A 24,980-nucleotide genomic window follows, 5' to 3' on the forward strand; every position below is an offset into this window, starting at 1 on the left:
GTATACTGATATTAATTTTTATCCTCTCTCTGCTCACGTAAACAGATTTACGGGTAGAGCTGAGTGATGTGTGATTGAAAAGGTAGGACACCTCAATAATAATTATACATCTTCGGGCGTATACCCGTTGGCAGGAACGAAACGGCAATTCGTCAGGGCCCCGAAAAAAACTTGGGTCTTCGGCTCCCATAGGGTGATAAACCGACCCATCACGTTGTTCGCTTTTGCCACGAAATCAGCTGTACTGTTTAGCGAGCCAGTGCGAAAACTTTCGATAATTCATGATAAAATCGGTCAGTAAGATTGGGAATTGCATATATATTGCTATCAATTTCTTGTCCTCTCTGCTCACGTTACCAGATTTACCGGTAGAGCTGAGTGAGGTGCAATGTTCCCTCTAAGCTGCGCACGTGCGCAGTGCTGACACGGTCTCTGCGCACAGAAAATCTACGTTACGCACAACAAATCCGAAGTTATCACCTTTTTTTAGTCGTTACGCACTTTTGTTCAAGGGTCTGCGCAGTGAGTTAGTGAGTGTGCGCAGATTCGTCAAAACGTAAAGGGAACATTGTGAGGTGTCTTGGAAACTGTAGGGACCGTAACTAATAATTAAACATATTCGGGCGGGCGGACCCGTTGGTATGACTTCGTTGCATAATGTTATTTCGTGACCTCCTGTCTGCTATATCAAAAAATACAGAATCACCAACAGGGATATCTAGTTCTATATATCCCTGCCGCCCAATCGTACTAAACTAAAAGACGCACACGATTTCAAATTGGTATTTCTTCACTGGCATATAATTTTTCCCAGCCAGATGGAATTCGTCTTCTGAGGTTCAGATTGCCAAGACAGAAACATTCGGTGCCAGTCATTTATAGGCGCCCATGGACAATTACACGTATATGTCTTTTGTAGGCTATATATAACGAAGTTTTCAGTGTTAATTCGCTCTGAATACTCATTAAGGATATGTCCTACCACCACATCCTCTACTGCGAAGCCATTTTTCTCCAGCGCTCCCCATACCGCCCCCTGAGCCCAGCGCCCCCCCATATCGCCCACTGAGCGTTTCCGCCCCCTTCAAAATCGCCAGCGCCTCTTGGGGGGCGCTGGAGGCAAGGTTAAGAACCACTGCTCTAAGGCCATACCGTGTTCAGCTATCTCTCGTATCAGCAAACTATGCTTACATGTTCTTAAATCGGTAACGCTCATATCTATATGTGTTTGTTTATGCCCCTATTACTTGTAACTACCGAACAAACCCGAATGAAATAGCACGGGGCATGTATAGGATAAAGGTCACAGTTCGTTCGCTTATTTCGTTAACTATGCTAATGTTATTCAATTCCGGCCCTGTATCAAATTTAAGTGTTTTTGACAGATTCTTACAGTAGTTTTATAAATATTATATAATGGAGGAGGATCTCATGAAGATTGCTGACGACACCGAGATGGTATTGCGAGAGTGTATGCTCCTCGTTATTAGACTCGACACGAATATGAATGCCGAGCAAGCAAGGTCCAAACTTCGACAAGACTTCTCAAAAATCCAACCCATACCAACGAGTTTCTATCGGTAATGAAAGTTCTGAGTTCTTCTAAATAACTTTAGCTCGCGCTTCTGTAATTGTAGATCTACCTGACAAATTATGTAGCCTACACATTGTGTACCATTGGGAATACAAAAATGCTAGCCACAATTTAACGAGAACACAGAGGCTGCTGGGTTCCCGCTGATGCAATTATCAGCCTACTCAAGACACGTCACTTCATTTTAATCGCATTTGAAAAAATCGTCCAGGTTTCATAAAGTTGCCAATGCATATGGTAATGCAGGCATATTACATAAATATGGTGTATTAATAGAGTAAATTTATCAGCTTTATTTATAGGTTTATTTTATCAATTCAAGACGACACCACAAGATTGTGATACAATATAACGATAGGAGTCCGAACGACTAGCTGTAGAATATTTTTTTAATCAGACACCCATCGGGGTCTACGATAACTGGCTCTCCTTGGGCTAGAACAGGGGTGTCCAATCTTTTTGCTATTCATGACCGCATTTGATTACTTCTATAGCGCACGGCTGCATGTCAGCAGACAGTCGTAAGGACCTCCTGAACGCAAACGAATGTAAAATTGGCTATCGATTCGCCCTTGAGCTTTCTGCGCCATCACTTCCTGCTTATAAAATATTTTGCGCATGACAGTTTCTAATTGTAGAAGCAGACTGCAAAGCCCCTTTCCACTGTGGGCCATTTCATCGCTGACCTTATGCATACCATTCGCCAAAATCCACACACGTCATCCGCAGCGCAAACAAATCCGGAACGATCCCGGAATACATGCAATATGCAACGGCTTACTATAGGCACCGAAATCGCAAGTATTAATGTTATGAAAAGTCAGTGTGCATTCATTGTCTAGTCACGCAATGCGTGATTAAAAAAAAAAGTAATGAATGGATTTTCATACTCTATTAGCCCACGTGATCAGATTTACCGGTAGAGGTGATCGAGGTGCTGTCATCGATAATTGAGGAACGTAATTACTAATTTATGCACCTCCTGGTGAGCCGGTGGTTATATATTTACCTGATGTATGTTGCAGAGATGAGCAATTGAGCATGGATTAGGATTAGGTTTTGAAAAAACAGGATTTGTGAAATTTTGTCGGATTTGGATTGGATTTGGATTAGACATTTTTTTCAGAACGGATTAGGATTTGGATTGGATTTACCGATTTTCTGGGAGATTGAAATGTCGTGTGGCGAATGGCGACAAACTTTATTCAGATCAGTTATTAATGTACTTATGGTTACTAAGTTATCTTGAATCAAGTGAATCGCTGGTTGTGAAAGAAAATTTTCGAATCCCTCCATTGCATAAATTAGTATTTTTTCTGAATTTACAGTTGGAATCGGATTAGGATTGGACATGCATGGACTTGAATATAAAAAAGTTATGGATTAGGATTTGGATTTGGATTTGAAGGTTCGGATTTGGATTGGATTAGGACATAGAATTTTCAAATCCGCTCATCTCTAGTATGTTGTTATTTCGTGACTCCCGTAAGGACTGTCGCTAGGCAACAGATATTGGAATGATGGAATCACCTATAGGGTTGCATGTAAAACAAAACTCAATTTAAAACAATCATGTTTAAAACAAGGTCCTTGTTTAAAACATGTTTTTTAAAGCCATGACATCACGAATATTCGATTGTGATGTCATAGTGGGTTGACACTGACGATTGAAAATATAGGGTAGAAAAAATAGGCTTCCAACCCCTGTTTTATACGGGCCAAAAATATCTTTAACCAGCAGGACTACATCGTCATGTATCATTTTTACGGTCGGCGGTCATCGTCATCAGAACAATCATTCCGTTCCAATGATCGATTTCTACGTAATATAGCTGCTGAACCGGCTATTTCGAGGGTTTCAACCATCCCATATCGTATACATCTGCTATATCGGGTGGTAGTCATCAGTAGGTTCATACAACATGTTCTTTGGAAAGTATTTATACAATTATGGCATAATTATACAATTTAAAAAATCAACAATTTTTTTTAAAAGGCCTTTGTTCAAAACGAAGTGTGCATGTGCAATGCATGACCTAGAACAACGGCGATCGACCTGTGGTCGTCGACAAACATTTGTGCAGTTATTCGGTCGTAATTCAATAACCCTGCTGTGTTATAGCCGCCGCGAATACGAATGTACGAATTGGCCTGCCATTCCTTGGACAATTTTATTCGTGCTACGAGTGAGATTGTGTCAGAGTCAGGTATTCACCAGCTTTCCAATCGCTACCTTTGATCAAGCTCAAGCCCATAACTGCCAATGGCATGATTGTAGGTCAGCATCGTTGCAGTCAGTATGGAACGATGTGGTAGGCCTATACTCAGCTTTGTTAGTTTTATGTTTCTTAAAGGTGTTTTTCCAACAGCTCGTGGTCCTGTAGTGCCGACCTGAATTTACTCTCAATAGTATTACGTTTCGTCAGCGTATTTTATCAGCTATGTCGTTGCCATATCGAATTATTCTAATTGCGCACATTTTAGTAGAGATGGAAATATATAGAATTTGGAGGTCTGCAGTATCTGAGGCAATACCTCAGGAAATCTTTATAGAAAGGAGAAGGATGATGATTCTCACAAACGGAGATGCCAAAAATTGTCGGGAGTTTTTGTGACCGAGAAAGACGCCGACCTGTTTCTGAAATGGAGCATTCTGCTTTTATAATTAGAATCTGCCGTTTCACTAGCAAGCAGAAACCACAAGACCTGTCCGCGACGTGAAATATCACTCAGCAGACAACTTAACATGGGTATTCAGTATTGTTGTGGTTGTTTATTAAATAAAAAGATTTGGTGCTTATCACTTGACGGACCTTTTCACCACGGTCAATAACATTGTACGGGAATAATGATGAAATATAGCGGAATAAAGTGGAAACACTCAGATCATAACAGGCGGTTTCACAAGAACGCGATGTTGAAGCGGTTACACAAAAACACAAATCAAATATCATCATAGTATGATAAACTCAAGTTACAAATTGCGGTTGCACGATAACACAAATTCAACAACATAAGGAGTTATTTGAGAATCAAGGAGTAAATCGGTAATACAAAAATTCACTTTCAACTGAGCACATTTATCGATAAGAAATTTCCGATGAAAATCATATTCTGGACAACTGATTATAAAGTGGTCCACGGTTTCAGGGCATAGGCGCCGAGTTACGGGTGGCGGGGTGGCGCGGCCACCCCATACAATAAGATTAAACGCCCGCCGTATATGATTTCAAATCATCAGCGCTGTCAATTATCGAGTCCGTGATAGCGTGTAAATACCAACCATTTACCATTAACCGATACGCGCGCGAATAATTGCATACGCAGCTTCGTTGGGGACGACGAACTAGTGCTTTAAACGCCCCAATAGATTGTAATCCGTGATTAGTAATCAGTACGGCGTTTTTTTTTACCTAAAAAATCAAAATTTTGACTTTTTTTAACCTAAACAAACTGAATTTTGACCAAATTTTGACCTAACGTATGCAAATTAGGTGTTTTCCCACATAATGTTAAAATTTTACCAGTTATCTTCATTTCTGGTTGGAACTGGCTGTCCTAACGCAGTAGTTTGGCCTGAAAAAACGATTTTGGCTCAGAAACAGGCAACTTTTCACATGAAAAAGCAATATTTTAACGAAATCTGGCCCTATGAAGAATTCCAGTGGTTACAATATGTATTATGGTAGAAATAATAAAAAAAATTGTAGTGCAACGAGAGATACTTTCCTACATTCTGGTGTAGAAAGTGCATGCCCTTACTAAGAAGCTTGCAAAAGACGTTCAACAGCAGCAGTTGGCTGACAGCACTCAAATTGTGCTACACTGCTGGTGAAACACCGTGTTGTTTCATTCTGACAATGTTGTCAACATCACAATTTTTCATCATGCGCTTCTTAATGTCAGAATGATGCAATGCCGAAGAAGTCTTTCTTCAGTTCGGATATTGCGGTACGTTGACCATAACACCATGACCACCTATTTGTTTTATTTGACACGTTATGATTCACAATGAGCAGACAATTAGCCGTTTACAACGGTAGGCCTATAACATAGGCTACAAGCTGTAAAATACCAAATGATAAGTTCTTTGACAGCGCAAAATCTACGATATAAACGAAATGCAGACGTCAAAAAAATTTTGACTTCATGAAAAATTTTGACAAATTTTGACCTAACACTACAATTTTGACGAAATTTTGACATGTCAAAATAAAACCTCTCTAGTAATCAGTGATTAGTAATCACTGATTGCTAATCAGTCAATCGAAGCAACCTCGTTTACGGCGTCGATTTCGACACCCTTGCGCTGAGAAACACCATCTTCTCTCTCGACCAGACGGGCGAATTCCCGTTCTCCTTCTCCTAATTAAATTGTATTTGCGCCCATATTCATTTACAAAATATTTTTCAGTTAGTTCCGTGATAGTCTCTTTAATTGGAGGCTTGGAGCGCGAAATAGGACGGTGTGCTTGTGTATGCCTGCGAATTGAAAGTCATTCCTGAGCTAAGTGGGCATATTCTTTACTCTAACAAGGCTTGCCAGCTTTTATCGCGAAATGAAACAATGCAGTTCAAACGTCGTTATAATGAGCAAACAATTGTCGCGATGTCAGACTCGGAACCCCATTATGCCGTATGCAAGTTGAGGAATTACTGATTAGATGCGCGCGTTCTCGTTTGCTATCATCTGTAGGTTACTGATTCTTGTCTGCTCCATACACTCGTATTCCCTCGGTGTCACTTGTCAGTGTTTGATTTGTTATTAATATTGCGCATTGTGCAGTGCACCACGTTGAATTACGTTGTCAAATATTGATAAAACACGAGATTCTCGGTGGCGCAAATTCTGAATGTATTCGATTAGTGTGAACGGGAATCTTCTATGCTCCAATATACTTCATTGCTGGATGGACTCTATCGAGCGCAAGCATATCGCGGATCGAATTTCAAACCTTTGGGATTTGTATTTTTATTGGTAAAATCGCGGCATGCACCCATATTGCTCTTACTGCAGTAACACGTGGACAATTAAAAGCGCACCATTTTACGATCAAATTCGACTGGCTGATCGGGGCCTACGTAGGCCGTAGGCCCCGGGCTGATATTAAACAGCTCGTTGTCGGCAATAAAACCCCAGGTGCGTAGCCAGGTATTTTCTCATTTATAACTAGAAATCCCGTCCTTTTTAAATGCCAATTCAGTAATTCATATTATCGATACTGCGTACTGCAAATTAGCGCGAATCAGTTGTATGCGAAATAAGTCATCGCTATCTCATGTGCAATATCGTCGGTGTTTTGATTTCGCGCGTCCGCTTGCAGGCCTGCTACCGTCCGCAGAAACACTTTCGCCAAACAGTAACAATCTCTGAATGCAATATTGTTTGTGTTTATGTATCTTTTTGATTAAAACTTATGCCCGCGTCTGAACAAATTGTGCTCGTTGCCATTGCCGAATTGGGGTATTTAGGTATGACTAGAGCACCATGTAATTGTAATTATTGCGGGTTTGCGTCATGTTTGCAATTTCGTTATCAGCGCAACCTTGTCGTCCGATTGTACAGTCCGATAAAATTGATCACTGCTATGTATTTCGCACCGCGTACTGATGCTGATTTCAGCAAACAAACGACCTTATTAGATGTGCAGATTCAACCTCATCGTTAGAAACGTAGATTTCATCGCGCGCTCTGAGAAACACCATCTCCTATCGCGATTTGACGACCAAATATACTTTTACCTTCTACAAATTAAAGTGCATTATTTGCATCGATGAGGGCCGCAAGCCGAGTTCCAATTATTCTTTGCGAAAGTAAATCGGGAAATGCAGCAATGCAGTCAAAATCGATGTTTTAATCAGCAACCGATTGTCGCGATGCGAGCTACTCAATACTAAGTAAAATCCATTGTGTTGGCGGTCAGGAATAATTACCGATTGGCCGCGCGCGTTTGTCATCATAATTCTTGTCATGTCTTTCGTGTTCCAGAATTGTCGCACCGTGTTACTGCTCAGTCCAGCGACGAATGCCGAGTGCGCGGCAATCAATGACCTAATTTCGCAATCATCTCAGCGGTTGATCGCGTCGCGTTACATCGTGCGATATGCGTGCACAGACGAATCTCGCTAATTGGTCGCGGCCCCGCGTAACGCTGATAATACGACTTGTAGAATTGCAACTGACTATTAGCGTCAGAATGGTCATTGCAAAAGGAGGGAGTTAGGCGTTTCAAAAAAAGGGGGTTTCGACACCCCTGGCTACGCGCCTGCCGCCACCCCATGCAAAATGCAATGTTCAGATTTCAAGCGAAACAGGATGCCATCTATGAGCCGATTTTTATTCAGTATTCATGGCGGTCAGGTGGTCTCTAATGGCGGTCCGCTGGGATGCGGTCGTACGCTATAGAAGTAATTGAAATAGTCCGTGAATATCGAAATGGCTGGCTGCCCCTAGCCTAGAAGATGTAAATGACAAGTAAGGTTGCACACTGAATTATATGCAACTAAAGATAACATAAATGGACATTGGACAGGCGGTGAAAATGAAGTGGCATGGCATGTGTCGATAGCCGAGGTCGTATGTCAGATCGGTGTCTTCCTCAAGTCCGCCATCAGGTATTGATACGGTCTCCGGTTCATGTGCGTTAGATGTCTTACTGATTAAGCGCAAATTAAAGCATGAATAAATGATCCATTTCGATTATCTTTTATGCCCGAGTGATTATTGCGCACGTTACAAGACCGCAGATCTCGTATTGCTGTCATACGTTATCGTGGTTTGAGATGGAAAATGATTTTTCGAGTCACGCTCGAAACCGCATCGGATGAATTTTGCTATGTCCTGTAGTTGCGTGTGGTCGAAAAATACTGACGATCCGTGTTTCTTACTCTTTTCATCTCTTATATGTCTCATGGGAAAGGCTTGTGGTCGGTCTGTTTTCCAGAAAAACCCATTAGGAGCACAACATGTTTTGCACTTCCAGCTGGGATTCGCGAAATGCTTAAATATATATAGAAAGCTGTCAATTGTTTATTACACAGTAATACTAGTACTTTTCCTGTAGATGGATCAAACCTATATATGAGTAGGGAAGAAAAATCATTTCTCCGTGATATATATAAATGATCTCCCTAGTGACTGAACCCATTTAAGAATTGATTACGTTTTGGTATTTTGCCACTTTCGACTCGCTTTTGTTATCATTACTCATATATATGAATAACTCTACGGCGTGATATTGGTCTGTTTACCATTCTATCACAATGAACTCGATCTAGTAGCCTGCCGGGGGCATCCGACCCCGAGATAATGGAGAGCAATGCGGCGTTAAGTCCAATAGGCCTACTGCCATGGCGTATTATCTACTGTAACAAAGCACGGGAAATGCCCAATACATTCGATCTTTTTTCGGACAATGCATCCTTTGGACATGGCTGATGCTGTGTTAATTCTCCTCTACCACAAAATGTTCCTTCGGCCTTACCTCGAAAATCATACATCGAAACGTTGCAGGTACAGAGCGGCAGCCGCGTTTTTTCTGAAGCATTGCACCGAGTTATGGAATGATTTGAAGCAATTGGCGAAAAAAGAATCCGAAGCACAGGTCAGTGCGACCTATACTTTAATCGTTTATATCCAAGTATATTCATCCGATATTGAGATTATTCAAGTAATTTTGCAGCCCCAGATGACGTGCATTTCCAGCGAATCACTGTTGCATACATAGGCTTTCATTGCTACCACGCCCACAGTGCAGATGACATGAACGTGTTATTGCGAGATCTATTTCTCTGTTATCTGTAATCACTACTCAGAATGCACGAATTTGATATCATCCACAAGCCACGACTATTTTAGTGTATATGATTCACCGTAATATGATTTATGCCCCGCAGTTTAGCTAAAATGGGACTCAAAACGGGAGTGGTCCTACTGTCATGCTATTCAGCAGTCTTCGATCTTTCTGAACATAACACGTTGAAATTTTACGATAATGATTCTACTATTTTATCTACAGTGCTTCTATGTTCCAAACAAATCATGTAATAATATATATAGCCTATGCCTACAATATAAACTATATTTACTATTGGTAATGTTTAACATTAGGCGGAATTTAGCATGAATTTTAAGTACTCGGAGACGGAGTCAGAATCAAGGGCATTTTAACAGACTCCGACTCCAATCATTTGTGTTTCTGCACCTCCGACTCCGAAGAGTGTTACGAGCTTTCGCTGACGACATCAAGAGATGATTTACTTGAACTCCGACTCCATATAGTACCGTGTTAGTTATTCACGAATTCAAACTGCTCAACTAAAGTAACAGCATAAAATCCAGAGGTTCTTAAACTGGGGCCCGTGAAAGGGTCATACGTAATCAGTAGGACGTTTTTTTTCACCTAAAAAACGGAAGGTTTTGACCTAAAAAATCAAAATTTTTACATTTTCTGACCCTAAAAATATTAATTTTGACCGAATTTGACCTAATGTATGCAAATTAGGTGTTTCTCCAGATAATGTTAGAATTGTACTACTTATCCTCATTTCTGGCTGGAACTGTCTGGTCTTACGAAATAGTTTGGCCTGAAAAAAAGTTTTTTGCCTCAAAAACTGACAAATTTTTACATGGGAAAACTTTATTTTACCGAAATCTGGCCCTGTAAATAATTCCAGTAGGTACATTACGCATTACGGTAGAGATAATTTAAAAAGTTTTACCTTTGTAAAAAGTTTGACATTTTTTGACCCAACGCTACAATTTTTACCTAATTTTGACTTTATTTTTTTAGTCAACTCACGAATATTTAGCTGTAAAAATGTAATTTCACTGTCGAGCTGTAAAGTTGAGTTTGTTTTAGTCAACTCGCCGGTGATTACAGTTTATATGCCCATTTTTCTTTGGGGGACGATGATCGATGTGAAGCTTGAAAAGGGGGCGATGAGTCGAGAAAGGTTGGGAACCACTGGCCTAAATGGAGTTCATCTTGAATTTATGGCCTTTAAGTAATCATCTACTGAAATTTTGGAGGTACCCGCAACCGCCCACAACACTTGAAGGAGTCCGCAATCAAAAAGCTTTACGAACCCCAGATAATCGAATCATGTATCAACCAAGCCATCAACAATGTTTTGTTGTGTTTGTCCTGGTCAAAGATCTTCTTTGGTCCGTTTAAGGCAGGGGCCGAGAACTATATTCTCCCTACATTTTCAATTCAAATCCCAGGGAGTCATTTTACATGGTCAACAAACAGTGACGTCAAAATGGAGGATTCCTGGCGCTATGTATACATTGTATAGGCCCAAAATTGAGGCTCAATACTTGGGATTCGACGTGTGCGTCATGTTTTATGGGTTTGTTGGTTACACTGCATCCTCCATAAGTCTGTATTGACATTATAAAAGATTTAGTATAGGTATACTCTTGGCAATGAACGCTTGGCTTGGGCAGACTAGCACTCTGAAATCGCAAAGCCTACTAATTACATAAAATCCAATCATTACTGAGGAGAATGAATAAAATTATCGATGAAATCAGTGAACTCGAAGACATACCGAATTAAATAAAAGGCGTGGTCCGTGTTTTAGACGCGTTTGTTTCAAATTAATATTTGCTTTAAATCAGGCCCGGCCAACCCGTGGCCCGCGAGAAGGTTTTGAGTGGCCCGCGAGGTAATTTCCGGAATTTCTAATATAATCAAAAATGGATTGCGCAGATTGTGAACTTGTAAGACCAACAAAAAATTTGATTAGTCTGGCCGCAACACTTGAGATGTCATGACTAAAATATCACTGCCAACGCATTGACAGATCCATCAGCCATTCTGCCATTGGTATATCTTCGTACACTACAATAAAGCTTGGCGAGATAGCGTAGTGGTCTAATCCGCGGCTGCAACACCAATGGGTTGCGGTCTCGAGTCCGACCGAGGTCGACTTCCGATTTCCTATACAAAAGTGTTGGAGCTTTATCTGGGCTCCTTCTCGCCACATCATCCGCGTAAGCGGTGTCTTACCAAAAGCCTAGACGTAGGCCGTGCTAAGTCGACAGTCACGGAATAATAAAAAAAATATACATATCGGCCTGGTGTAAATGACCATAGTAGTCGACAAACACCATGAATACCACAAACGATAACAACTACTATAAAGCAGAATAATTTGCGATAGATTTATTAATAGTAGCGCAACATGCTGTCACTCGATTTTTTGTTTTTAATATTGTTGCCTTTTTGTGAAAAGGGAAGAATACGTAATGTATCAGATTGAGTCTAATTATATTCGCGACTACGGGAAAAAGTGTCGTTCAACATATGCGACCTTGCGTTTCCGCTTGCAGTAAGACCATCAACTATGAAACCTAGGCACGAAATGATTGACGCATGTTGGTCACAGTTTTCGATATCGATATATCCATGCGCCGAATAGCCCAGTCCTCGCAAACTTAGACAAGCGATATACAGCAGGCCCGCAATATAGTCAAGTGACAACATTATTGACCAATGAACTTCAAAAAAATTTCGCGCTTGGCGCGGTTAGTGGCCCGCGCAATAGTTCGTCAATCGAATGTGGCCCTTTGGCTGAAAAGGTTGGCCAGCCCTGCTTTAAATGCAACCCTAGCAATGAAGGTTTGACCAGTATTGACATTATTAATCCGTCAAGGGAATAGTGACCGGTTGTATAATTTTACAAAACATATTGATGCAGCCTAGTAGCCTGAAAGTTGAGATTATTCACTGTTATTTGCATGTGATGATACTGTTGATATAGATATTAAATACGCTCTCATAAATAAGATGAGTAATTACAGCGATCGATCCGCAGAGACTTCTTATAAAATTATGTGGACTGGATAACACTATTTAACACTTTACGAGTCATCATTTCGGATTCGATTCGGATGGTAATATAAAATTGGCTCGTCATAGGCTAAACAACACCTTTCAATCCATCAGACTAATTTACAACAGCTATATGCATTTTTAATAACCACACAGCGACTTATAAATTTAGCTTTTGCGCTTTATTTGTGCAACGCTCCCTTACACCGCAAAAGATTATTCCTATTGCAGATGTAAAAGGCAACAGCTACATTTAGGAATCGTCCTGAGAATATGCAATCCGTAACCTTCATTATGGTGACTGGATGGACAAATACCGTGTGGCGAAATCAGTGTGTCGAAACACTACATAATGGATGAATATCCTCATTAATTTTACAGATCTCATGTATGCACCGTCTATAAACCGCGTGTGAAGCAGAGAACTTCATGACACATTTGAATAAAATATTCATTTTATTCCCGAAGCTTTTCGGCTGACCCTCGTCAGGGGAATATCGTCAGCAATAATGCGAGGATTCGAATAACTATGTTCAGCAACAATATATATCGCTAATTATGACGTCACACAGAAAATATACAAAGTTAGGAAAACGAGAGAACTGAAGCGTTGGCATGGAGATAGCGAAGCAAAACAAGTTAATGCGCGATTTTCAAATGATACACAAATTCTTTCTGTTGGCATAGACTAGGTTTGCTCATAGTGATGATGGTGGACTCAAGAACAGACAAATGAAATAAATTGCGACCCTTAGCCAATATAGAGAACATGTCCTCGTGATAGTTAGCAGCACACGTATGATTTTCTAGTAAATGTTTGCCTATAGAAGATTTTTGACCCATGGCCTGGTTATGTTCAAGAACAAGCGGATTGTTAAGCTGCGAATTTGAGATATAAGATTTGACAGATGGTGGAATGTGTTCTTTGATACGGTCCTGCAACCGTTTGGAAGTTCTCCCTACGTACCGACAATCGCAGTGGCACTTGAATTCATAAATTACGTTGCTTTGTTTTATAGCCGGGAGAACGTCCTTTCGGGTTGCAGGAAACATTGGTATCGTGGTAAAAACAACATTGGTTTTCACCGCTGGATAACAGCGGTAGACTGCTGAAGTTATCTGTGTCTCAAATCGATAAGAAACCGGGCCAATCCAAGGAAGATGAATGTACACATCCCTATTTTCACGAGAAATTACTTCGGGGGTTTCTTCTGGTTTGGTATCATTCCAATGACTTAACTTTTTACTTATTGTCCGCTTAATAACATACTCTGGGTATCCGTTGTCAATGAAAATTTTACGGATGTAGTCAAGTTCATTATTCAATTTGACCTCGGAACAAATCATCAACGCCCGGTGAACCAAGGTGCCGATTAAATTGATTTTACGACTTTTTGGGCTGAAAGAGCTCCATCGAAGGTAATGACCCGAAAATGTGGGCTTCCTATAAACGGAGGTAAGGAATTTTCCATCCCGTTTCTCCACAAGAACGTCAAGGAATGCCAGGCGATTGTTAATTTCTTTTTCCGACGTGAATTGCAATGCTGGATGTAGTTTGTTTAAATTTTCCAGGAAAGTATCACAGTCAGATTCATTATCGAATATCACGAACGTGTCATCGACATAGCGATGGTATGATAAGGGCGGTTTAATAGAAGAAGAGAAGATCTTATCTTCATGAAATCCTACAAATATATTGGCTAGAATAGGACCCAATGGTGATCCCATTGCTACACCATCAGATTGTCGGAACATGATATTGTTGAAACTAAATTCAACAGAACACACAGCGTTTCTCATCAATTCCATGAAGGTAGCTCTCGAGAAAGGAGGGGGTATTAGCTTACCGTTATATAGAGCATCAGCGCAAATATTCAACGTCTCATTTAGTGGTACGTTGGTGAAAAGGCTCTTTATGTCGAATGAGCCTAGGAAATTATCGCGCGCGGATAGCTGTGAGCGACGCATCTCATCAGCGAAGGTAAAAGAATCGCGTACGCAATGCGACCCGTAAAGTTCGCGAACAGGTTCCAGTATGTTGATCAACCACTTCGCCAACTTCTGTTGCATTGACCCAGTCATGCTGAGTATCGGTCTGAGTGGCACATCGTCTTTATGCGTCTTCGGTAATCCATACATACGCGGTCTTTGGGAGCCAACAGGCCTGATGGAGTCATATTCTTCAGTGGATATTACGTCATCGTTTTTCAAGATTCGAAGGCGTCGTTGTAGTCGTCTTTCAGACTTTGCAGTATTGTCGTATTCCGAGACCGGGCCAAGTACAACGAATTTGGATTTATCCTCGAGAATAGTCATCATCTTTGCAATGTAATCTTTCTTGTTTAAAATTACCACGCCGGTACCTTTATCTGGTTTCGTTATGTGAATATCGGGGTTGCTTCGCAGAGATTTAATGGCACGGAAGCATTCCTTTGTCATCAAGAAATCCGCTTTGTCAACTGGACATCCACAATACGAATGTGCCAAGTCCGTAAGTCTTGCTTTGAAAGCTGGCACTTCATCGATTGATTTTGCTTCACGGTGCTTCAATTGAGCTAATAGAATCTCAAATTCGGCGAAAACCTCCTCACTCTTGACATTAATTGGTGGAATACAGAAATTTAACCCATGCGATAGAGCAAACTTTTCGGTCGAGGACAGTGCGTAGTCCGATAAGTTGATGATATTCTTCTCATCGGGACAAGCGACACTTCCGAAGCGGTCAATGACTAGCCGGTTCAAATTTCGTTCGTTTTTACATAAATTAATATCCTCTTTGATCACGTCAATTGATGCGAGGTATCGGCAAAATCGAACTAGGTCAAAGAATGATAAGAATCGCGCTACCTGTCTTTGCTGAGTGCGGCAGTCACGACGAAGTTTCAATACCATAGATTCTTTCTTCCCGATTTCATCAAATAAAAACGCGCGCTCCATGTTGGGATTGAGGCGGGCACGAGACTTTTCTATCCTTGCTCTCAAGAATGCAGGCAACGTCTTCTTAGCGATACAAGCCTTCAAAAAGGCTATTGTTGATAACGTAGTTCTCAAACGCCCGCGAGTCTTTATCAGCGTATTAATGATGTTTAATTGCTGATCGCTGTACCTTTTCCGGAAGTACACAAAGAGACGCTTAGGAGTACAGAACTTCATGACACATTTGAATAAAATATTCATTTTATTCCCGAAGCTTTTCGGCTGACCCTCGTCAGGGGAATATCGTCAGCAATAATGCGAGGATTCGAATAACTATGTTCAGCAACAATATATATCGCTAATTATGACGTCACACAGAAAATATACAAAGTTAGGAAAACGAGAGAACTGAAGCGTTGGCATGGAGATAGCGAAGCAAAACAAGTTAATGCGCGATTTTCAAATGATACACAAATTCTTTCTGTTGGCATAGACTAGGTTTGCTCATAGTGATGATGGTGGACTCAAGAACAGACAAATGAAATAAATTGCGACCCTTAGCCAATATAGAGAACATGTCCTCGTGATAGTTAGCAGCACACGTATGATTTTCTAGTAAATGTTTGCCTATAGAAGATTTTTGACCCATGGCCTGGTTATGTTCAAGAACAAGCGGATTGTTAAGCTGCGAATTTGAGATATAAGATTTGACAGATGGTGGAATGTGTTCTTTGATACGGTCCTGCAACCGTTTGGAAGTTCTCCCTACGTACCGACAATCGCAGTGGCACTTGAATTCATAAATTACGTTGCTTTGTTTTATAGCCGGGAGAACGTCCTTTCGGGTTGCAGGAAACATTGGTATCGTGGTAAAAACAACATTGGTTTTCACCGCTGGATAACAGCGGTAGACTGCTGAAGTTATCTGTGTCTCAAATCGATAAGAAACCGGGCCAATCCAAGGAAGATGAATGTACACATCCCTATTTTCACGAGAAATTACTTCGGGGGTTTCTTCTGGTTTGGTATCATTCCAATGACTTAACTTTTTACTTATTGTCCGCTTAATAACATACTCTGGGTATCCGTTGTCAATGAAAATTTTACGGATGTAGTCAAGTTCATTATTCAATTTGACCTCGGAACAAATCATCAACGCCCGGTGAACCAAGGTGCCGATTAAATTGATTTTACGACTTTTTGGGCTGAAAGAGCTCCATCGAAGGTAATGACCCGAAAATGTGGGCTTCCTATAAACGGAGGTAAGGAATTTTCCATCCCGTTTCTCCACAAGAACGTCAAGGAATGCCAGGCGATTGTTAATTTCTTTTTCCGACGTGAATTGCAATGCTGGATGTAGTTTGTTTAAATTTTCCAGGAAAGTATCACAGTCAGATTCATTATCGAATATCACGAACGTGTCATCGACATAGCGATGGTATGATAAGGGCGGTTTAATAGAAGAAGAGAAGATCTTATCTTCATGAAATCCTACAAATATATTGGCTAGAATAGGACCCAATGGTGATCCCATTGCCACACCATCAGATTGTCGGAACATGATATTGTTGAAACTAAATTCAACAGAACACACAGCGTTTCTCATCAATTCCATGAAGGTAGCTCTCGAGAAAGGAGGGGGTATTAGCTTACCGTTATATAGAGCATCAGCGCAAATATTCAACGTCTCATTTAGTGGTACGTTGGTGAAAAGGCTCTTTATGTCGAATGAGCCTAGGAAATTATCGCGCGCGGATAGCTGTGAGCGACGCATCTCATCAGCGAAGGTAAAAGAATCGCGTACGCAATGCGACCCGTAAAGTTCGCGAACAGGTTCCAGTATGTTGATCAACCACTTCGCCAACTTCTGTTGCATTGACCCAGTCATGCTGAGTATCGGTCTGAGTGGCACATCGTCTTTATGCGTCTTCGGTAATCCATACATACGCGGTCTTTGGGAGCCAACAGGCCTGATGGAGTCATATTCTTCAGTGGATATTACGTCATCGTTTTTCAAGATTCGAAGGCGTCGTTGTAGTCGTCTTTCAGACTTTGCAGTATTGTCGTATTCCGAGACCGGGCCAAGTACAACGAATTTGGATTTATCCTCGAGAATAGTCATCATCTTTGCAATGTAATCTTTCTTGTTTAAAATTACCACGCCGGTACCTTTATCTGGTTTCGTTATGTGAATATCGGGGTTGCTTCGCAGAGATTTAATGGCACGGAAGCATTCCTTTGTCATCAAGAAATCCGCTTTGTCAACTGGACATCCACAATACGAATGTGCCAAGTCCGTAAGTATTGCTTTGAAAGCTGGCACTTCATCGATTGATTTTGCTTCACGGTGCTTCAATTGAGCTAATAGAATCTCAAATTCGGCGAAAACCTCCTCACTCTTGACATTAATTGGTGGAATACAGAAATTTAACCCATGCGATAGAGCAAACTTTTCGGTCGAGGACAGTGCGTAGTCCGATAAGTTGATGATATTCTTCTCATCGGGACAAGCGACACTTCCGAAGCGGTCAATGACTAGCCGGTTCAAATTTCGTTCGTTTTTACATAAATTAATATCCTCTTTGATCACGTCAATTGATGCGAGGTATCGGCAAAATCGAACTAGGTCAAAGAATGATAAGAATCGCGCTACCTGTCTTTGCTGAGTGCGGCAGTCACGACGAAGTTTCAATACCATAGATTCTTTCTTCCCGATTTCATCAAATAAAAACGCGCGCTCCATGTTGGGATTGAGGCGGGCACGAGACTTTTCTATCCTTGCTCTCAAGAATGCAGGCAACGTCTTCTTAGCGATACAAGCCTTCAAAAAGGCTATTGTTGATAACGTAGTTCTCAAACGCCCGCGAGTCTTTATCAGCGTATTAATGATGTTTAATTGCTGATCGCTGTACCTTTTCCGGAAGTACACAAAGAGACGCTTAGGAGTACAGAACTTCATGACACATTTGAATAAAATATTCATTTTATTCCCGAAGCTTTTCGGCTGACCCTCGTCAGGGGAATATCGTCAGCAATAATGCGAGGATTCGAATAACTATGTTCAGCAACAATATATATCGCTAATTATGACGTCACACAGAAAATATACAAAGTTAGGAAAACGAGAGAACTGAAGCGTTGGCATGGAGATAGCGAAGCAAAACAAGTTAATGCGCGATTTTCAAATGATACACAAATTCTTTCTGTTGGCATAGACTAGGTTTGCTCATAGTGATGATGGTGGACTCAAGAACAGACAAATGAAATAAATTGCGACCCTTAGCCAATATAGAGAACATGTCCTCGTGATAGTTAGCAGCACACGTATGATTTTCTAGTAAATGTTTGCCTATAGAAGATTTTTGACGATATATATTGTTGCTGAACATAGTTATTCGAATCCTCGCATTATTGCTGATGAAGCAGAGAAGTGGTGTCTTTAACAAAGGGTTGTTAGCAATGCTATAATGGAACGATCCTATTTGATGCATAATTGATGTGTATCTACCGAAACCGTGCAAACGCACTTAGCTTATCGCTGCATTCCTGCATTATACATGTCCGATAAGCTGGAACATTCGATAATATACTTAACGTGGCGCTGTAGGTGATTACAGCCGATGGCAAATAAAAGGGGATATGATTTCCAAGATAGGTAACAACGGACACAGTGTCAGTTCTGGTACTAAGGAAGACAATATAAACTACCAGACCCATACCCCAGCCAGAGCGAACAAGGTCGAAACATTGTTACCGACCTTACTCAAGTGCGATTACATTATATTGCTGCCATGAATGTTTTTCAAATCCTGTTCGGTTTCCAAGACATGCGGAATCTAGACATTCAAAGCTTTAGAAAGCCATCGCAAAAATCTTTACTACCTCTATTTACTGATAGCATGGTATCAGAGGTGGTTCAAGTAGTCAGCATTGGTAGTCAAATAGAAGTATTGCGGTAAATTTGCACTCAATTACAAGTAGAAGTAGCGATTTCATTGGCATGTCAGAACTACCTCTCGACGTAATCCGAAGCGTACAAGTAATTGTCAAGTGTGAAATGGAAGTACTCTGGAAACATTATCACCGGATTAAGTAGTGAATGTAGAGACAACCTACTTGAGTACTCGGATATAGTAGAAGATCTTCGTTAATGATCATCTGTTCATTGCGCCACTTTCATAATCACCAATGAGATCAGCGCCAAGTGGCTAATGGACGATAAATAGTCGCGCATATGATCATAACTACATAATGATATCTTCGCAGAGGTGGTGGTTGGCGACGCTTGTACCTGCGTTGCCATCGGAAGTCTGAGATGAGAGCGAAAAACTTTTACGCCCCAATTTCAACATGGACGTTGTGTTTCCAGATGTTTTGACAAATTCACGTTGGGTCCGCCATACGTCATTGTTACCCACCATTTGCAAAGGTGGTCCTGACAGCGTTGACCGTGTTTTCTGACTAGTTCCGCTCCCACTTAATCATCAGCTTTTCAAGTCTAACTTCTCATCTCTGTACAATTCGATTTTTTTCAGAACCGAAGTATAGTTCATGATTCACAATAATTATTAAGGTGCTACCATTATATAATCCCTGACATGACGAAATCAGAATTAGTTTTGTACTTTCACGTAACTCGACCACACCAATATATTTCCATGTTCAACATAAAAAGATGACCGTGTATGAACGCTTCATAAATGCGTTGATTCGCTCAATTCATGGTCTCTTTGATCAGACGCCGTATCTATGCCTTGTCAGCATTTATCAGAAAATTTATTATGCAGCTTGTTATCCTTATACATTTAATCTTACGTTAGATATATGTGCACATGTGTTTTTTAGCAAGCAAACTGCATTCTGTTGGCAAGCGACGATGGTCAGTATTGGATTGAAATAGAGCGCAAAGGGACTGTAAAACGAAAAGCTTTGAAGGGAGACTGCTCGGACTGGAAGGAAGAAGACTGGCAAGAAGGAGCTATACGCTTTAATCCGATTATCGCTCCCAAATTCCCAACACTGCTTTTTTGAATTTCGCGTCATGCAATGTTTGTTGAATGCGGAACAACGGGCCTTTGGTGCATGTCAGCATTTCAACCAAGAATTTGAAAAGAGTACTTTGTCCGTATCATGGAATCAGCCGTTTATATTATACATTTACGTTATATTCTTAAATAGGTCTGCATTTTTCCACGTAACTTCAAAATTACTTGCGCAGAAAATTCAGCGTGGCCGATGTAAATCTGTAGCGTGTGTTGTCCATTTCCTTTTTGAGACGGCTTATTTTGTGACCGATAATAATTTGGTAACGGGCAATGATACTATGTTTATAAGGATCATGGCTGCGTGTACTTGACGGTACCAGAACTGACCTGTATATGGTGTTTAATGCGTATGCGCAGCGGCGTTACGGTTACGGTTTCCGAATTGTACGCACCCGGTGCAAGCATCGTGAAACTATAACCACAAATAATAATAACGAAGTAAAACCTGTTTGCTCTTCTCATTCAGATAATAATTGTTTTGCGTTCTCCATCATGTGCATATATAGTTAATCCAGAATTACGCCCAGATAAAAAGTTTCTTTACAACCTTTAAAATTTTCATTAATTTGTACTCCTGTATGTATGTCCAGCGTTTTGTCGCCCATTGTATCATTTGATTTCCACTCGTTTCATTTGTTATGACTATCGCATAGTTACGGGTACCGGTAGAGCTGACTTCGTCTTTCTTTTTTAAACTACATTCTGACGTCACGTCATACTTTGTCAAATTGGATTTCATTTGAATCATTGTTTGTTTGCTTGTTATGGTGGGGTTAACTCTTGATTACGGGCTCACAAAAAGCGTGCGAGATAATAAATTTAGCAATGAATGTAGCACTGGAAGTAATACTATTATTTTTCATGCAATCTCAGCGGGTATAAATTATTTTGATTAAGAATAACTGCTCGCTGAGTTTCCGAATACATTGGCCATGTATATCCTATGTTTAGAATTGGCCCAATTTCCATCCGCGCAAGAATAAACTATTTTCATTGTATTTGTGATACTTGAGAGATGGATAGACTGAGAGAGAAACAAACACAATTTTCTTCCCTACTCTCTCGCCATGCTGAACATCTTTAGCTTTGCAAAAAAACGATATTGGAAATGTAGCCGGCGGCGTACCCTATTTAATGCAGTCGCAGTGATCAGAATTCATTGCTCAGTGAGATATCGTTACAAAGCGCACCCCTCGAATGATGAGATCCGACCTGTTAACCCTGAGCGTATGCTGCATTCTTTGGGCTTCGCCGGCTTTATGCAACGAAGTAATGAATGACGACGAAGACCTTGCGGACTCGCTTTACGATGCGATTGTAAACGCTCAAAGTCAGTACTCCGACAGGATCCCGCAGAGCGAAGAAGATGATTCGATGGTAAGTAGAAATAAGTCTGAACGATTGTTGTACGATTTCCTCGCGACAAGACACTTTACTAAAAACTTTAATACGCTTCAGTATGCAATTCATGAGTGAGGTTCTCGAGCGCCGCAGCTGAGTTTAGATTTCCCAGTCGTCTAAAGTGATAATATGATGATGCAAAAATCTGTTATGCGGTATGCGTATGTATAGGCTACTCTCGAGAGGAGTGCGGAACCCGTAAACAACAATACCCGTATAGGTGACACCAATATCACAACACCTCTACCATAACGCCAAAGAATAATCATCGTAATCCAATTCCGGGCTTGCTTGGCGTATAAAGCAGAGGAACGAAAATAGTGGTTCGCGACACTTTTGTTGACATATTGGTGAAAGAAAATAGCAACAAATTTATATGAACACAAAATCCAAGAATTCACAGCAATTATTTTTCGGGTCGAGACAGAAAGCACTATTTGATCAGAACCATTGGCGCAGAGTTCCTGTGCCCTCAGCCAATTACGAGGGACTTGTTGGATACTAGTTTTTAAGTAACTGGTTTTCTTGTCTCTTCGAGCTGATTGGAGCGATGGAAATATCCTGACCTCTGACTAACACCGTCTCCAAAACCATATGCTTTCGTGATGTACCGCCCAAAGATTGCTATTAATGTGGTATATGCAATATGTAGGCTACGTACAATTTTAAATGCTAGTCAGTAGTACCAGGAAAGTTGGGCTATTCACTACTCGAAAGATTTCACTGGTGATCATAGCAGTCGAGACGTCAATATCCCAGTTCCCAATAAGGAAGATATTTCATGATCGTTAAATATATCGATATGTTTTGTGTATTCAGGCTATTGACCTCGAGCCTCCGTCATCTCGAGTTTGGAGTCGAGGTTTTCTGCTGAGAAGGGTAAATATCCGAACCGTTTTATGATTGTTGCGCTTGACAGAAAGAACGATTGTTATTTCAACCATATGCTTACTAAGACTATATATTCGTGAGCGTTTCTCAAATTATAGCTTTGAAAACTATTGCAATCGCAATAAAGAGCTTTCAAAAATAAAATAGAATATCAAATTTATCCGGCCCGTTCTTTTCATAAGTGGCCCATGACTATGACGACTAAATTCAATCCCGAAGCCAATCATTTGCTCAATTTCTAGATACATCTTTTGCCTTACACAAATTCCGGATGCGGTACGCTACGATATTGAATACGGTACGATTGTATTTGGCGAAAAGAATGGCACGAAATTGCGGCACGATATTTTCGCCTAAGTATACGGCACGATATTTTCGCTTAAGTATACGGCACGTTACGAATAGGGTCGCATTTAAAACAAAAATCAAATTAAAACAAACATGTTTAAAACGTGGCCCTTGCTTACAACATGTTTTTTAATGTTTATTTTTAAGACATGACGTCAACAATCATTAATTAATTCTGACGCCACCGTGGATTGACAATTGAAAATATAAGGCAAATATTTCATTGCACTTTGTGGCAATGCTGCGGGTTGATTACAACTCCACAGAAATGACATTTCCTCTCACACGACTCGAATCTTACAATTTATACTCGGTTCGTATTCGAGTAATCGAATCATTGCGTTCAGACCTACCATTATCGTAATGGAATTTACAGCGATACTTGAGTACCATCAGTGACTACTTTGACTAGTGCCCTTGATGATTATATACATCAAAATAGCATGTGACTTCTGAGTGGAAATGTTTTCTGTGTGTTCGTTCAGTGTCCTGTCCACGAGGGATGGGCACAATGATTCGAAAACTTTAATCCGAATCGAGTAATTATTTTAATGATTCGAGTCGAGTAGCAAAGGACGATTTTTTCGAGTACTGAAATTATACGCTCCTCGAAACTGCAAGTTATTTTATCGACGAGAATTATAGTTTTGATACTATTTTCCACTCTGGAAGTCTTGAAACCTTGATTGGCCGTATCGCAGCATACGAAACATAGTACAAAGCCACGAACGTTACTGGAAATAACACATTTCCGAATTCATGATCCTCCCACAACATTGTCACGAAGTGAAATGAAATTGGTAGGGTCGAAATAATACCACAGTAAATCTTTAATGTGACGGATAACAGACATTAGATTCTTTGTGGTGGCATAAAAGGAACTTATTTGAACCTTGACATGTTATTTACTGTTATTACGTCATAATGAGTGATACTCGAATACTCGACTCGAAGCATAATACGTGATTCAGAATCGAATCACTCCGGCACTCTATTTTGGCCAGCCCCAGTGTCCAGCAATGACTGCATGCGGCCTAAAACTTCCTTAATCCCTTTGCACGAGTTGGGATGTGACTGAAAACAACAGATGCGCGTTTCTGATTCCGATATATAAGTAGGCCATAATGTGCTTCCTAACTTTGATTTCATTATTTTCAGTCATGTTCGCCCCATGAGGTATGCGCGAAGTCGTTCGGAAGACGAAAGCGTAACGTATGTTACTGTCCTCAAGGATGGCGATGCCAGCCGAAGAACGCGAGTCCATATAGTCGATCGATATCTTATTTATGTTCTCAGTAATATCCTGCAGTGTTGTAGGCAGTATGTATTTTGTATGTATCAGTATCGCACAGTAAATATCCCCAAATACACCATCATCGATCATACAGTTATGTTTATCACCGCAACGACGACAAGATCACCGCATAACTCAGGTATTTCCTTTTGTCGTTCGAATTCATATCAAATACACAGAGAACACGCGTAAGATACACGAACACGATATTTCGTATTTGCTGACAGTGCTAACACTATACAGAGCTACTTGGAGGTACAGAACTTCAATAGTACAGGTTCAATGCTCATATTGAGATTATTATTATTATTATTATTAATGATGAGTTTTAAGTGGCGCGTGTCGCCGTTTCCGGCCTTGTGCACCACGGACAAAATATGTTATCAAGGATCGAGTTTTGGTGCTCTGGGACATGGGCTTATAATAAGTTTCAAACTATATAAACTTTCAAACTATACAAACTTTCAAACTATATATACAAGTTACATGCAATAATAAACTCGCCGACCGGCGTAAATAATTGCGGCATAGTAAGTAGATTGGTTAACGTAAGCGGCTCATATTGAGATGAAAAGTGAATATTTTCGGCTGATACTCGTCAGGGGTAATCGTCAGCAGCTAGTAGAGAATTGGAAAGAACATTGTATATC

The 24,980-nt window shown here is 40.6% G+C and overlaps 2 protein-coding genes across 3 annotated transcripts in view; one reads left to right on the forward strand and one right to left on the reverse strand.

Moving 5' to 3' along the window:
- LOC145434068 (uncharacterized) overlaps positions 1-24,980 on the reverse strand; it is a 169,864-nt gene that overhangs the window by 100,243 nt on the left and 44,641 nt on the right. The gene's annotated exons all lie outside the window — the stretch shown is intronic.
- LOC145434078 (uncharacterized) lies at positions 1,103-24,537 on the forward strand. Its single transcript, XM_080311365.1, has 5 exons — positions 1,103-1,580; positions 9,108-9,198; positions 20,197-21,773; positions 22,617-22,676; positions 24,195-24,537. The coding sequence occupies exons 1-3, from the start codon at positions 1,417-1,419 to the stop codon at positions 20,380-20,382; spliced, it is 441 nt and encodes a 146-aa protein (XP_080167491.1). The 5' UTR covers positions 1,103-1,416; the 3' UTR covers positions 20,383-21,773; positions 22,617-22,676; positions 24,195-24,537.

The sequence above is a fragment of the Botryllus schlosseri genome, chromosome 2 (genome assembly GCF_051294905.1).
Source record: "Botryllus schlosseri isolate E-star chromosome 2, Bs_hap1, whole genome shotgun sequence".
Classification (NCBI taxonomy): domain Eukaryota; kingdom Metazoa; phylum Chordata; class Ascidiacea; order Stolidobranchia; family Styelidae; genus Botryllus; species Botryllus schlosseri.